At 39.7% G+C, this 15,379-nt stretch overlaps 1 protein-coding gene across 1 annotated transcript in view; it reads right to left on the reverse strand.

Moving 5' to 3' along the window:
- Positions 1-15,379, reverse strand: part of nsmaf (neutral sphingomyelinase (N-SMase) activation associated factor) — a 31,480-nt gene extending 16,101 nt beyond the window's left edge. The window contains exons 1-23 of the mRNA XM_052146103.1: positions 15,314-15,379; positions 13,573-13,662; positions 13,225-13,303; positions 13,051-13,115; positions 12,873-12,909; positions 12,721-12,771; positions 12,194-12,265; positions 12,071-12,118; positions 11,927-11,979; positions 11,606-11,735; positions 11,445-11,516; positions 11,204-11,312; positions 8,501-8,677; positions 8,106-8,185; positions 7,861-7,951; positions 5,963-6,026; positions 5,832-5,883; positions 5,523-5,643; positions 2,911-3,042; positions 2,585-2,627; positions 2,293-2,453; positions 1,848-1,956; positions 1,685-1,743 (exon numbers count right to left, since the gene is read on the reverse strand). Coding sequence (XP_052002063.1) covers positions 1,685-1,743; positions 1,848-1,956; positions 2,293-2,453; positions 2,585-2,627; positions 2,911-3,042; positions 5,523-5,643; positions 5,832-5,883; positions 5,963-6,026; positions 7,861-7,951; positions 8,106-8,185; positions 8,501-8,677; positions 11,204-11,312; positions 11,445-11,516; positions 11,606-11,735; positions 11,927-11,979; positions 12,071-12,118; positions 12,194-12,265; positions 12,721-12,771; positions 12,873-12,909; positions 13,051-13,115; positions 13,225-13,303; positions 13,573-13,662; positions 15,314-15,351 — 1,933 coding nt within the window. The 5' untranslated portion in view covers positions 15,352-15,379. The remainder of the gene's footprint in view (positions 1-1,684; positions 1,744-1,847; positions 1,957-2,292; positions 2,454-2,584; positions 2,628-2,910; positions 3,043-5,522; positions 5,644-5,831; positions 5,884-5,962; positions 6,027-7,860; positions 7,952-8,105; positions 8,186-8,500; positions 8,678-11,203; positions 11,313-11,444; positions 11,517-11,605; positions 11,736-11,926; positions 11,980-12,070; positions 12,119-12,193; positions 12,266-12,720; positions 12,772-12,872; positions 12,910-13,050; positions 13,116-13,224; positions 13,304-13,572; positions 13,663-15,313) is intronic.

The following is a 15,379-nucleotide window of genomic DNA, read 5'->3' on the forward strand; positions in this document are numbered from 1 at the left end:
AGATTGAGCTTTTTGGCAACAGACACTCTAAGTGGGTCTGGCGTAAAACAAAACATGAGTATGCCGAAAAGCACCTCATGCCCACCATGAAGTATGGTGGAGGATCTGTGATGCTGTGGGCCCGTTTCTCTTCCAAAGGCCCTGGGAACTTTGTTAGGGTGCATGGCATTATGAACGCTTTGAACTACCAGGACATTTTAAATAAAAACCTGATGGCCTCTGCCAGAAAGCTGAAGATGGGTCGTCATTGGGTCTTTCAGTAGGATAATGATCCAAAACATGTGGTAAAATCTACACAAAAATGGTTCAGCAGTCACAAACTCAAGGTCCTCCCATGGCCATCTCAGTCCCCAGACCTCAACCCAATCGAAAACCTGTGGGGCGAGCTAAAGAGGAGAGTGCATAAGAGACGACCCAGGACACTGGATGATCTAGAAAGATTGTGCAAAGAAGAATGGTCAAAGATCCCTCTCTCTGTGTTCTCCAATCTTGTGAAATGTTATAGGAGGAGATTAAGTGCTGTCTTGTTGGCAAAAGTGGGTTGTACAAAGTATTAACATCAGGGGTGCCAATAATTGTGGGACACATGATTTCAAGTTTTTTTTTTTCTAAATGTGTGATATTTTTTTTACCACCCAAGTAATTTACTTAAATGAAAGGTTGGATTTTTCTCTTTTTTTGCATTTGGGTTCAATGTTGTTTAAAAAAAAAAGGAGGAATTTTTAGAAGTCCTCGACCACATCTTAAACAGGGGTGCCAATAATTGTGGAGGGCACTGTATACTTATTTTCTATTCACTTACATATTACACAATAATTATTCTAGACAAATTCTTGTATGTGTCAGCATACTTGGCAATAAAGCTCATTCTGATTCTGAAAATGTTATAAAATGAGGGGGTCCAAATACTTCATGAATACACTGTACCTTGTGATTCCCACCCCTAGTTTTAGGGGCAGATTACTGCCATCTAGTGCAGTGACTTGAAAATCATGTCATGACAAAAATAACAATTAAATGGCTGCAGAGATCCACTAATTAATTTATGGTTGTAACAACATTATTTGTGAATATGTGTGTGTGTTTTCTGTATTGTGGATGCATTACAGTCTCACCCATTCATTTTCTATGGACGGTCAAGTTTTTTTTATACAGCCTAAACTCATTAGAATCCAGTCCAATTTTTTATGAAGTATATAATTTTTATTAAAGAAACAAAAATGACCGAACAGTGCAAGGTTAACAGTGAGCGGCATATTTCAGCGCAGATTGAGGCTGTTAATGGGGCATTAAAAATAGAAATTGAACCCGACAGCAAATGCCCAACCCCTACCAAGCTTGGTCACTCATTTTGCATGCAAAAGTTATCTAATCATAGGACTATTACTTGTTTGTATAGAAGTCTTAGAATTAAACAGGTAATTTTTTTTGCTGCTGTGTCTCTAAGGGTTAAAGAAAGGATGGAAATCTGTCATGAAAAACAAAATGATGAGTTTTTGAGGCAAAAAAACTTTGCCAACGTTATAAGTGGACCTCAGGGAATGATGGAAAATTATATTAAAAAAATATATAAAAATCCGATACCATCCCTTTAAAAGGTCTGAGAAATCAATCTTAGCAGCTTGGGAATTACTTATGGGAATTTGTCAGTGAAAGAAAGAAACTAATGGATGGACTTATTTACCTTGAGATGTTGAGAAGATGAAGTCTCCACTGAGGGTCACAGCAATGTCTGTTACTACTCTGAATACCCAAAACAACATACATCGTAAGGATCAAAAGCACATCGCAATACATATTCTATGACTCTCATGCGCAGACATATATTTATACAAACAGATACTCACTCCTTGTGTAGTTTGTGGCAGGACTGCAGTGTGAGTTTGTTCATGTTGCTCCAGGCCATTTTCTTACTCTCCTCTGTGAGGTCTTCAAATGACTCCATACTGGGAGAAACTGACCAGAAAACACAATCCTGCATCAAAATCGGTCATAGGCACAAGAGTACTCATGAACACCCAGCTGGAAAAACCAGGTCAGACCGTTTATAGAGGTAAAGTTTTTTTTTTGGAAGGTTGTAGCTGGTTTGCTACTGGTCCCAGGTGGACTGCCATGCTGATTTCAGCATTACCAGCCAGAAGCTCCGCTAACTAACCATTTAAAATAGCTAATAACCCATGTGGACCAGCTAGAAACCATGTAAAACAGCTGCTATCATCAAAGCGGCTTTTAGCTGGACTTTCCAGCAGTGCATCCTCATTTTGCACACAGCTAATATATACAGTGTCATACCTGGCGAGAAGTCGCTGCTGCTGAGGCTGGGTGTTGCGGACAGGTTGTTGAAGCGTGGAGTGATTCTCTGAGGATGAGGAGTGGTGAAAAGCTGCCGTGGCGTTTGACCAAACTCCAAAATCTGAGTCAGCATGGCTATTTTCTGGTCAGGGTCCTCAATACTGCAGAAACACACATATACACACTGACAAATGTACACTGACATAAAATGAAACACACACAAAAACTGCATCAAAAATAGATTCAATGATCTAAACATGAAAAGAGAGAGATATTTGAATTAGAGGTTTACCTATCACAGTCCACTCCTCCCTCATATGTTAATGGGTGGAAAACTGTAACATAGCAGACATTATAGTTATTCGCTATAATGCAATACGTTCTCATGATATTTCTCAGTATGTTCTCATCATTTTATTTCGACAGAAGTCGTGAAATATGGTGCACAAGTTGTACATGCATTGTCATTTTTTTGGAGCTTTATAGCACCAGTTCCTATTGAATTTCATTGAAACATGTAAGTATTAAGCATTCGTTATACAAGCGACATTTTAGTGTGAACTTTCACTATTCCCTTCAAATGATTAGTGGTACTTTGCAAGTGTGCATTCATTTTACCATTATGGGCAGCCACAGCTTCACTTCCTCTCTGTTTGAATCCAAAGATTAGATCAATCCACTCATGCAGATGTTCAGACACATACTGACTCTCCAGAGCTGAACGCATTTTCTGTAAGAACTCATCTGCATCTGCGCATACACACACACAAAAAAATCTTTTAAAGAGTTGGAGAAAGTCTCTGTAGGTTCATACAATGCAAGTGAATTGTGATCAGACCTTTGTAGCCCCAAAAATCACATAAAGAAAACATGAAGGTAACCCATACGACTCTTCTGAAGCTATATGAAAGGTGTGGGTGAGAAAGAGATCAAAATGTAATTCCTTTTTTACTCTAAATCTCCACTTTCACTTTCAGATGTGAAAGTGAAACTAAACAGGCAACTAGGGCGGTCATGATTATGAAATTTGGCTGACGATTAATTGTCAAACAAATAATTGTGATTATGTCGACTGTCTCTTTTAGGGCTTTCACGATTGTCAAATAAACTGTCAAAGATATTTTTAAATATTTATATTAAATTATGCAATAGTAAATATTTCTGTCTTCATTTCTTCACTTTCACACGTTTAATGCTCTTATACCCACAAGCCCTTATTTCTCATGAAGCAAAACCTTTGAGATTTTATTTCATCTTTTTATCACTCCACAGAAAGATTGCAAGCATGCGTCTCCTCCTCGGAACCTGTAACATAAAATAGAAATCTAGGGGTAACCAAGCTAAATTTCACAGACCACATCTCAAAGACTGCAAGCTCATGTAGATTTACACTCTACAATATCAGGAAAATAAGACTCTTCCTCTCTGTACATGTCACACAACTGCTCGTTCAGTCACTTCTCATAACTAGACTGGACTACTGTAATGCTCTCATTGCAGGCCTTCCTGCATGTGCAATTAGACTTCTGCAAATGATCCAGAATGCAGCAGCACGTCTGGTCTTTAATGAGCCAAAGAGAGCGCATGTTACACAACTCCTCGTCTTTCTCCACTGGCTGCCGGTTGATGCATGTATTAAATTCAAGGCCCTGATGTTGGCATACAAAACAGTCACTGGGTCTGCTCCAGCATACCTAAAATAATTTATGCAGAGCTACACGCCCACCAGAAACCTGCGGTCGGCTAAGGAACGTCGCCTTGTTGTACCAACAAAAAGAGGCACCAAAACACTTTCCCGGACTCTCAGTTTCATCATACCACATTGGTGGAATGACCTTCCCAACTCCATCCGTGTAGCAGACTCACTCTCTGTCTTTAAAAAAATGACTAAAAACATCTTTTCCATGAGCACTTAAACAGCCAAAAAAATGTATAAAAATTATTCATTCTTGTTGCACTTAAATCTGTTTTGAATGCTATTCTGATGCTAGTGAAACTTTGTAGTATGGCACTTTTGTACCACTGTCTCCTTAAGATGATCCGCTTATGTGATATGTGCTTTGGATAAAAGCGTCTGCCAAATGAATAAATGTAAATGTAACATTTGTCATTACACAATCGATAAAGTGCAGTCGACTATCAAAGATTATATTTGTTTGCTTATATTTTCGCAGGACTGCTAACGGCGTGCACGAGAGAGAAGCGGTTCTCGTGCTCTTCCGGACAGGAGCTGCAGGTTGAGCTCAGTGACGCTCGGAGTTCAACTGAACAACACACAAACGTGCCATTCATGGCACTTGTACAGTATATTCGCTTAAAATTCCCTTATTTGGGCATTAAAATGTGATTGCAATTTGAAGTGCACAATTAGACAATTGTTTAATAATCACGACAGGCTTACGGGCACCACATGTGACTTTCAGATGTGAAAGTGGAGATTTAGAGTATAAAAAAAAAGACTTACATTTTTCTGTTTCTCCCCCACACCTATTATATTGCTTCTTAGGGCATGGATTTAACCACTTGAGTCTTATGGATTACTTTTATGTGATATTTGGAGCTTGAAATGTCTGATCACCATCCACTTCCATTGTATGGACCTACAGAGCTGAGATAGTCTACTAAAAACCTTCGTTTGTGTTTTGCTGAAGAAAGAAAGTCACACACATCTGAGATGCCATGAGACTGAGTAAATTATGAGAGAATGTTCATTTTTGGGTGAACTGTCCCTTTAAATGTAGGAGCTAAAATACAATATAAATCTAAAACCTAATAAACAAGGCATGTTTTGCATAAACAGTTTTTTCTCTAAACACAAGAAAGAATGACAGTGAATCATATTACTTATATGTACCGTTGCACTGATTCACCGAAACAGACAGTCGGAAAGAACAAATTTGCAGAACTTCCCAACACTAATTTTGATTGGGAGTGCAAGCCAATGGAGACTGAAAAGAACCAACTCCTCCCAAAACTTTGCTACTTCCACAGTTTCATGGGTCATGAGTTAAGGAGTGAGTGGAAATTAACCTATTGGTACAATATTTAATGAAATTTAACTTGAAGTCTGCCATTTTCCTTTCCTTTTATTTCAGCAACACAATCATCAAGAATATATTGTAAATATTCGATGGACTGCCAATCCTGATATTAAAGAGAAATTTTAAAAAAGGACGAAACAGAAAATGAAAGATAGTGGAAATGAGACAGACATAAAAACAGATGTTCACCTGATGACCATGGAGGAAGCTCAACATTTTCAACTGTCCCGCCTCCCTGCCTCCTGCCCAGATCCAAATGCTGCAGATTCTTCAGAAAGCTGCCGTCATTCCCGTAGAACTCAGGAATCAGCTGATAAACACACACACACACACACACACACACACACACCCCAAGGACTTTGGATCTACATGCAAATGACTCATTGCAATATTGAACCTTTAATAATTCTGTGAAATGAAGCCTAGACATGACATATGATCAAAAAAAGGCATGACTTTACCAAATGTAAGATGTAAACCAAATGCATTGTTCCTCACCTCTTTGAAGTCAGTACCGCCCTCTAAACAGTTCTTCCATGTCTCTCCAACACTGTATGCACAAATATATCTATGTGACGTCTGTTGAAATGTTTGATTAAGTGTGTGTGCTGGTGTGTTAGTGCAAATACCTGTTAAACATTCTGTCCGCATGATCGAAGCGTCCATTCTGCAGGCACAGCATGTGTTCTGGAGCTGCAGGAAGGCAAAGGATGCTTCAGCAAATGCTGCATGGAACTGCAGGCAGTGCCCAAAATTTACATTCATCAAGTACCAAATGAAAATACAGTTGAAGTCAGAAGTTTATATCCACATCAGCCAAATACATTTAAACTCAGTTATTCTCAATTCCTGACATTTAATAGTAGAAAACATTCCCTGTATTAGGTCAGTTCAGAATCAGCACTTTATTTTAAGAATGTGAAATGTCAGAATAATCGTAGAGAGAATTATTTATTTCAGCTTTTATTTCTTTCATCACATTCCCAGTGAGTCAGAAGTTTACACACATTTTGTTAGTATTTGGGAGCATTGCCTTTAAACTTGTTCAAATATTTTGGGTTTCCTTCCACAAGCTTCTCACAATGAGATGCTGGAATTTTGGACCCATTCCTCCAGACAGAACTGGTGTAACTGAGTCAGGTTTGTAGTCCTCCATCCACACACGCTTATTCAGTTCTGCCCACAAATCTTCGGATTGAGGTTACGGCTTTGTGATGGCCACTCCAATATCTTGACTTTGTTCCCTTTAAGCCATTTTGCCAAAACTTTGGAGGTGTGCTTGGGGTCATTGTCCATTTGGAAGACACATTTGTGACAGAGCTTTAACTTCCTGGCTGATGTCTTGAGATGTTGCTTCAATATATCCACATAATGTTCCTTCCTCATGATGTCATCTATTTAGTGAAGTGCACCAGTCTCTCCTGCACAAAGCACCCCACAACATGATGCTGCACCCCCATGCTTCACAGTTGGGATGGTGTTCTTCGGCTTGCAAGCCTCACCCTTTTCCTCCAAACATAGCGATGGTCATTATGGCCAACCAGTTCCATTTTATTTAATCAGACTAGAGGACATTTCTCCAGAAAGTAAGATCTTTGACCCCATGTGCACTTGTAAACTGTAGTTTGGCTTTTTTATGGTGGTTTTGGAACAGCAGCTTCTTCCTTGCTGAGCAGCCCTTCAGGTTATGTCACTATAGGACTAGTTTTGCTGTGGATATAGATACTTGTCTACCTGTTTCCTCCAGCATCTTCACAAGGTGCTTTGCTGTTGTTCAGGGATTGATTTGCACTTTTCACACCAAACTACGTTCATCTCTAGGAGTCAGAATGCGTCTCCTTCCTGAGCAGTATGATGCTGCATTGTCCCATGGCATTTATACTTGTGTACTATTTGTGTACTGATGAATGTTGTACCTTCAGGTGTTTGGAAATTGCTCCCAAGGATGAACCAAACTTGTGGAGGTCTACAGTTTTTTTCTGAGGTCTTGGCTGATTTTCTCATGATGTCAAGGAATGAGGCACTGATTTAGAAGGTAGGCCTTAAAATACATCCATAGCTACACCTCCTATCAGAAGCTAATTGGCTAATTGTCTAAAGGCTTGACAACATTTTCTGGAATTTTCCAAGCTGCTTAAAGGCACAGTTAACTTAGTGTATGTAAACTTCTGACCCACTGGAATTGTGATATAGTCAATTAAAAGTGAAACAATCGGTCTGTAAACAATTGTTGGAAAAATGACTCATGTCATGCACAAAGTAGATGTCCTAAACAACTTGCCAAAGCTATAGTTTGCTAATATTAAATCTGTGGAGTGGTTAAAAAAATGAGTTTTATTGACTTCAACCTAAATGTATTGCAAATACATTTGCATAAAAAACAGTTTAAGAAAAGAACTGGGAATGGAAAAATTATTATAATAAATAAAACATTTAATTAAATAAAAATAAATATAATAAATAAATAAAAAAGGCCAAGCTAAAACAAAACACACAACAATTTTTTTTACAAAAATTAAGCACTTACCAACTCTGACGAGGTAGAAAAGCACATATCCAGGTGATGAGTAATGACTGCCGTACATAAAACGAGGTTCGGGCATATCTCTGTAACGTTCCTGTAGAGCACACACACACACACACACACACACACACACACACACACACACAAAACTTAAGCCAAAAACAAATCGTATACATCCAGAATCTTTATAAGACAATCAAAAGATCTGAACATATTGAGCATGTCTTTGTGTACATTTGATTTCTCACCAGTAATCTCTCCAGTCTTTCTGTATTCAAAGCTCCAATTGGTTTACTGAGATCTCGAAATGTAGCAGGATTCAACAAGTCTGGGATAAAAATAAATGTTTTTTTGTTTTTTTTAAAATCACACATATATTTCAGACTTGGGCCCAAAAAAGTATTTTGACACTTAAATCACACATAAAATATCATTTAGATAACATAATATCAAACTGCCTCTGCACTTAAATGCTGCTAGAGCTTTTCACAAAATCAACATGTTTGTTCTATCTTATTTTCTATCACTTATTTTTTATATTTTGTTATATTATGCAACAATTATTCAATAAGTGTTATTAAAGTGGTTTTTGAGGCCACTGCATGTGTGCACCAATTGAAGTGTGTGTTATAAAGAGACTGACCTAATTGTGCACTGCTATAGTCACTTATGACCCAGGGGAACACAGGATACTGTGAAAGATCATTTACACTGCGGTCTGCCAGATTGTTGAGATGTAGCAGGTACTGATAGTTGGAGATGTGTCCTCTCTGCCACTGCAGCATGTAGCTCTCTGCTGTGTGTTCAGTCATATGATTCTCTACATCACAAATACAACACATCAATGTTGTGTTTACTTCTCCAAATTCAGTTATTTTGTTCTAGACCAACTGGAAAAAAATGTCATACCAAGTTGGTTAAGCTGTGTTTTGGAAAATGGTTGAAGATGGCTGGTTTTACATGGGTTCTAGCTGTTCCCAGGTGGTTAAGATGCAGCACTACAACAAGCTTGTGAAGTTAATGTCAACCATCAAATGTCAAGCTGGTTTATTGTTGGTAAAATGTGGTCTACTGCACCAGTTCTAACCCGCTTGAACAAAGAGTTCTACCAGCTTTAATCAGCCCGACTCAGATGGTTTACCAACTCCAACATGCTTGACAAGTTGATCTACCAGCTCCAACCAGCCTGACCAAGTTGGTCTACCAGCTCCAGCCAACCTGACCAAGTTGGTCTACCAGCTCCAACCAGCCTGACCAAGTTGGTCTAGTCTCCAATCAACTTGACCAAGCTGGTCTTCCAGCACCAACCAGCTTAACCATGTTGGTCTACCAGCTCCAACCAGTTTGACCAAGTTTGTCTTCCAGCTCCAACAAGCCTGACAAAGTTGGTTTACCAGCTCGACCAAGTTGGTCTACCAGCACCAACAAGCCTGACCAATTTGGTCTACCAGCCTGACCAAGTTGGTTTACCAGCTCCAACCAGCTTGACCAAGTTGGTCTACCAGCTCCAACCAGCTTGACCAAGTTGGTCTACCAGCTCCAACCAGCCTGACCAATATGGTCTACCAGCTCCAACCAGCCTGACCAATTTGGTCTACCAGCTCCAACCAGCTTGAACAAGTTGGTCTACCAGCTCCAACAAGCCTGACCAATTTGGTCTACCAGCTCCAACCAGCCTGACCAATTTGGTCTACCAGCTCCAACCAGCCTGACCAATTTGGTCTACCAGCTCCAACCAGCTTGACCAAGTTGGTCCACTAGTTCCGACCAGCTTGAACAAGTTGGTCTACCAGCTCTAAACAGCTTGACTAAGTTGGTCTACCAGCTCCAACCAGCTTAACCATGTTGGTCTACCAGCTCCAACCAGTTTGAACAAGTTGGTCTACCAGCTCCAACCAGCTTGAACAAGTTGGTCTACCAGCTCCAACCAGCTTGAACAAGTTGGTCTACCAGCTCCAACCAGCTTGAACAAGTTGGTTTACCAGCTCGACCAAGTTGGTCTACCAGCACCAACAAGCCTGACCAATTTGGTCTACCAGCCTGACCAAGTTGGTTTACCAGCTCCAACCAGCTTGAACAAGTTGGTCTACCAGCTCCAACCAGCTTGACCAAGTTGGTCTACCAGCTCCAACCAGCTTGACCAAGTTGGTCTACCAGCTCCAACAAGCCTGACCAAGTTGGTCTACCAGCTCCAACCAGCTTGACCAAGTTGGTCCACTAGTTCCGACCAGCTTGAACAAGTTGGTCTACCAGCTCTAAACAGCTTGACTAAGTTGGTTTACCAACTCCAACATGCTTGACAAGTTGATCTACCAGCTCCAACCAGCCTGACCAAGTTGGTCTACCAGCTCCAGCCAACCTGACCAAGTTGGTCTACCAGCTCCAACCAGCCTGACCAAGTTGGTCTAGTCTCCAATCAACTTGACCAAGCTGGTCTTCCAGCACCAACCAGCTTAACCATGTTGGTCTACCAGCTCCAACCAGTTTGACCAAGTTTGTCTTCCAGCTCCAACAAGCCTGACCAAGTTGGTTTACCAGCTCGACCAAGTTGGTCTACCAGCACCAACAAGCCTGACCAATTTGGTCTACCAGCCTGACCAAGTTGGTTTACCAGCTCCAACCAGCTTGAACAAGTTGGTCTACCAGCTCCAACCAGCTTGACCAAGTTGGTCTACCAGCTCCAGCCAGCTTGACCAAGTTGGTCTACCAGCTCCAACCAGCCTGACCAAGTTGGTCTACCAGCTCCAACCAGCCTGACCAATATGGTCTACCAGCTCCAACCAGCCTGACCAATTTGGTCTACCAGCTCCAACAAGCCTGACCAATTTGGTCTACCAGCTCCAACCAGCCTGACCAATTTGGTCCACTAGTTCCGACCAGCTTGAACAAGTTGGTCTACCAGCTCTAAACAGCTTGACTAAGTTGATCTACCAGCTCCAACCAGCTTGAACAAGTTGGTCTACCAGCTCCAACAAGCCTGACCAAGTTGGTCTACCAGCTCTAACAAGCCTGACCAAGTTGGTCTACCAGCTCTAACCAAGTTGGTCTACCAGCTTGACCAAGTTGGTCTACCAGCTTGACCAAGTTGGTCTACCAGCTCCAACCAGCCTGACCAATTTGGTCTACCAGCTCCAACCAGCTTGACCAAGTTGGTGTACCAGCTCTAACCATCTTGAACAAGTTGATCGACCAGCTCAAACAGCTCTATCGAGATGGTCTACCAGGTCAACCTTGAATATACCTAGTAGTCCATCAAGACAACCATGTCAGTAGCTGGTTTAAATTAGACTTTCCAGCAGAGTATAATGTACCTTCATCTTAGGATACATAAAAAAATTAAACCTACCAAGGAAAGTTGCGATGTAGTAGTAAAGCTCATCTCTGTCTTTAGTATTGTAGAACTTCAGGTAGATATCGGAGCACAAATCATTCTCTGTGCAAAACACCTCAAGACCCTAAACACACACAGTACATTAAAATATATCATAAAAACACAAAAGAATGCATCTCTGCTAACAGATAAACCATTCACGCATACATACCAGATATACAATATCCACACATTCAATACACACACACACACTCACCAAAGGTCTCAGTCCATGTCTTCGTTTGTAGATCCATCTAACGCTGTGTAACCCAATCCGCACTACAGCATCCTTTCAGAAACACATATTTAAAGCAATGAAGGTGCTGCATACTCAGTAGAGAACAATGTCTTAAAGAAAACTCAAAGAAAGCAACCTACAGGATAACCATTCATAGGCTGGAAATATAGATTGAGGTCAGTGATGCAAACGTGACCAGCGTTCGTCACCAAAGGAGAAACCATCTCTGCCTCACATTCCATGTGTGGCCGCTCGAATACATTCTCAAAACTAGACAAACACACACAATAAATAATGCATAAACACATAAGCATCCATTAAATTCATCTTTCTGCCAAACCACAATGCTGAAACAGCAAGTGATTGGGTTTTAACAGCTAGATTAAGAGATTAATCTCAAAGAAAACTCTGAAATGTCCAGAACAAGCAAGCTAAATAAATGAATGTGACACTGATGTTACCTGTTCTTATCAAAAGAGGTTCTTGCCAACCTGGACTGCAAGATAGCTGCAATCTACCGAAGAAACACAGATATTCAGACATGCAACCATCACTGCTCATAACAACTAATTTGCTAGTGTGCGTATTTGTTTAATTTGACTAACCATAGCTGTCTGGTCACCCAGCTTATCAAGACAGGTTGCTCTGTGTAACTATAAAAAAAGCAATATTACTAACCAAACAATGTGAAACTCTGAATGAACATTATTTAAAATCAAAAGACAAACCTGTAGTAATATCTGAACAACATCCTCTGTTTTTCTGGACTCATCCAGTTGGAATATGAATTTTCTTTCTCCCTAACATGTAAAAAGAAACCATTAATTTCACAAACATCTACAACGACAATACTAGAGCGGAAAAGGTTAAGTTAAGTGACTAAATACCATACAGGCAAAGGTTGTTGTGTGTCTACTGAAGTGTTTTCTTCACTGTATAGACGGGTGCATTGCTCATACAGCTGAAGTTTCACTTACTGCCCTCTGGAGTGAATAGGTGGAACTACAAGCTTGCATTTCTCAGGACTCTTCCTTATTACAGTCCAGGGTCATTGCGATTAATTGCGTTATTTAATTAACGCATTAAATCAACAGCCCTAATATATAAGTGGGTGTGTGTTTTCTGGACATGGCATCATTTGAAATTCCATCTAAATCCCTTGGTACATGCACAGGGTAATCATTCAGTGCCACAGTATACATTAAAGTACCATGAGTGTACCATGGTACTGCCACAGGCACAAAAATAAACTCACCCTTTCATATTTATATGGAGCAACCACGTTTCCTTCTTTAATTAGATAGACCTGTCACAAAGCAAAAAGACGTGGTTAAAAAACACTATCAGTTGAAACCTTGCAAGAGGTCAACTATAACCAAAAGAAGTGGAAAGGTAAGACGAACTCACCAGCTTGGTTTCAATGAGAATACAGGCAGGTTTACTTCTGCAAACGCACATGAAAAGGAAATGAAACCGGGACAGGAAAACTTCACAAAACCAGCAACAACATCCATTACTATTGGCATAAGTTACTGAATATCAATAAACAATGCATTCATGTGAACAGTAATTATAAAACTGTTACTCTATAAATAGGTTGCTCTCATTTTCCTCCACTGCCTCTATTCCTCTGCAGTCTTTTAGAGGAATCTATATGAAAGACAATAAGATTGCATTTTCTCATTGTAATATCATAGCAAATACAGAATCAGCTGACCAGTTCACATTAAGTTTAGTGATAAAAAAAAGATGGTGATACCTTTAAAACAGGCCCTGGTGTGCCATCAGGCTCAAAAATGACAGATTTGGAACATATCTTTAGTGAGCCACTGGTCCGTCTGCATATATAGAGAAACATAAACATTGATCAGATGCGTTCAGCAGTATTCATCCATGCAGTGAACATCTGGATATATGCATGGATGTAATCCATTATGGATGTGTGTAAGAATCAAATAAGATCCCACTGGATAAACAAACAAAAAAACACCTGAAAATTGGTATTTGTTCATCCATTTGGGTGTTATTTCAAGCTGGGACTGCTGTGTTCTATATCACGACCCTCTCGCATTTCCCTCATCATTTATTCAAGGTCATTTCAGCTCACCTGTTTGCCTCTGTACCTCTGATGGTCAGATTATATGCTGTGTGCTGTTCAAAATAATGTTCCTCCAGGTCCAACAACAACAGTGAAAATCTGTGAGACACAGGAGAGATTACGAGTACAGACAGTGAGTTGCGACAGGACAGCTAGAAGAGGAAAACAATATAACGATACCACAGATGTGAGAAAACAAAGAAGTGAGGAATTTTACAAATGAACTGAACAGCTCTCCACTCTAGTCAAACAGTCCAGTGGGAATCCCATCACATTTAAACACGCTAAATACTGCATATATTTATAACATGATATAAGGATCTTAATGGGTTCAAATTAAAATCCTCTAAGAGCCAAATTAGATTCTACTTGATACTGAAATTTCTACAGGATTGTCATTTGATTCTTAAACACAACTTTTACACACTCAAAATAATAATAATAATAATATTTTTAAGATTAATTGGAATTTTTTGCAACAAAATTCCAACAAATTCAATTGAGTAATCTTGAATAAAATACCTAAATATTTTAAGCTTAATTGTTTATATTGGTTTAAACATTACACAATAAAAAAATGTACAATTGAAATTTAAATGTGTATATCTTAGGCTAAAATATATGTTTATATATTTATCTAAAATATATGTTTATATATTTTAGCATTTTATGCAACTGAAATTATAATTCCAGTCTTATATTAGTCTTTTGGGGAAATATGTGTTATTAACAGGAATAGTTTCTACTTTGTTTCTTCTGCAGAACACAAATGAAGATTTCTAGAAGAATCATTGAGCTCTGTAGGCCCTCACAATGCAAGTGAATGGGTGCCAACATTTGAAGCTCCAAATCGCACTTAAAGGCAGCATAAAGGTAATCCATACGTCCCCAGCGGTTTTAATTTGTATCTTCAGAAGAAATCTAATCAGTTTTGGATGAGAACAGACCGAAATATAAATCCTTTTTCACTGTAAATCTTGACATCAGCCATTTGCTTCCTTTGCGCCATCTGCATCAAGTACTAGGAAGTGTAATCAAGCTTGAAAACATGATCATGCCAGGAGACTGCAATGGCAAGATGTACAGTGAAAAAGGAGTAATATTTCAGTCTGTTCTCACCCAAAATTAATTATATCACTTAAGAAGACTTGAATAAACCACTGGAGTCTTATGGATTACGCTGACTTTGTGCTTTTTGAAGCTTCAACGCTTTGGTCACCATTACCATACATTATAAGGACCTACAGAGCTGAAATATTCTTCTAAAAGAAAGAAAGGCATACACATCTTTTATGGCATGAGGGTGAGCAAATGATGAGATAATTTTCACTTTTGTGTGAACTATCCCTTTAAATATGCATTTCATACATTCCAATGTTATTTTCAAAACATCAATTAGCAACTTTGAGTTTTTGAGTATGGTATGTACAAAGACGGTGCATAGGGAAAGGTTTATGTTAAAAGATCAAAACATCTTTAATCCAGCAGATAGACCTGCGTCATGTATGGCAGGGAAACAGGACGCTTTGTAAGACTGTAAAATGTGTTTTGTTGTGCTAAAACAACACTGGCCTACGAAGCGGATAATTCAGCGAGCTAAAGTGCAACACTGCGCCTGAAGTCAGAGTGCTGTGGCCCGGGCCGACATGAGGGAGCACACCCTTGACCACCTCCAGACCCTTTCGAGCTACAGGTATGAACATATTCGAATATGAAAGCGCAATGCGATGGAGTGACTGCAGTGAAATACCTTTCTTTGACGCGATCATTCTGCCTGATGAAAGCCATGAGGACCCGCAGCCGCTGTCGCGAGAGA

The sequence above is a fragment of the Xyrauchen texanus genome, chromosome 1 (assembly GCF_025860055.1).
Source record: "Xyrauchen texanus isolate HMW12.3.18 chromosome 1, RBS_HiC_50CHRs, whole genome shotgun sequence".
Taxonomy (NCBI): Eukaryota; Metazoa; Chordata; class Actinopteri; order Cypriniformes; family Catostomidae; genus Xyrauchen; species Xyrauchen texanus.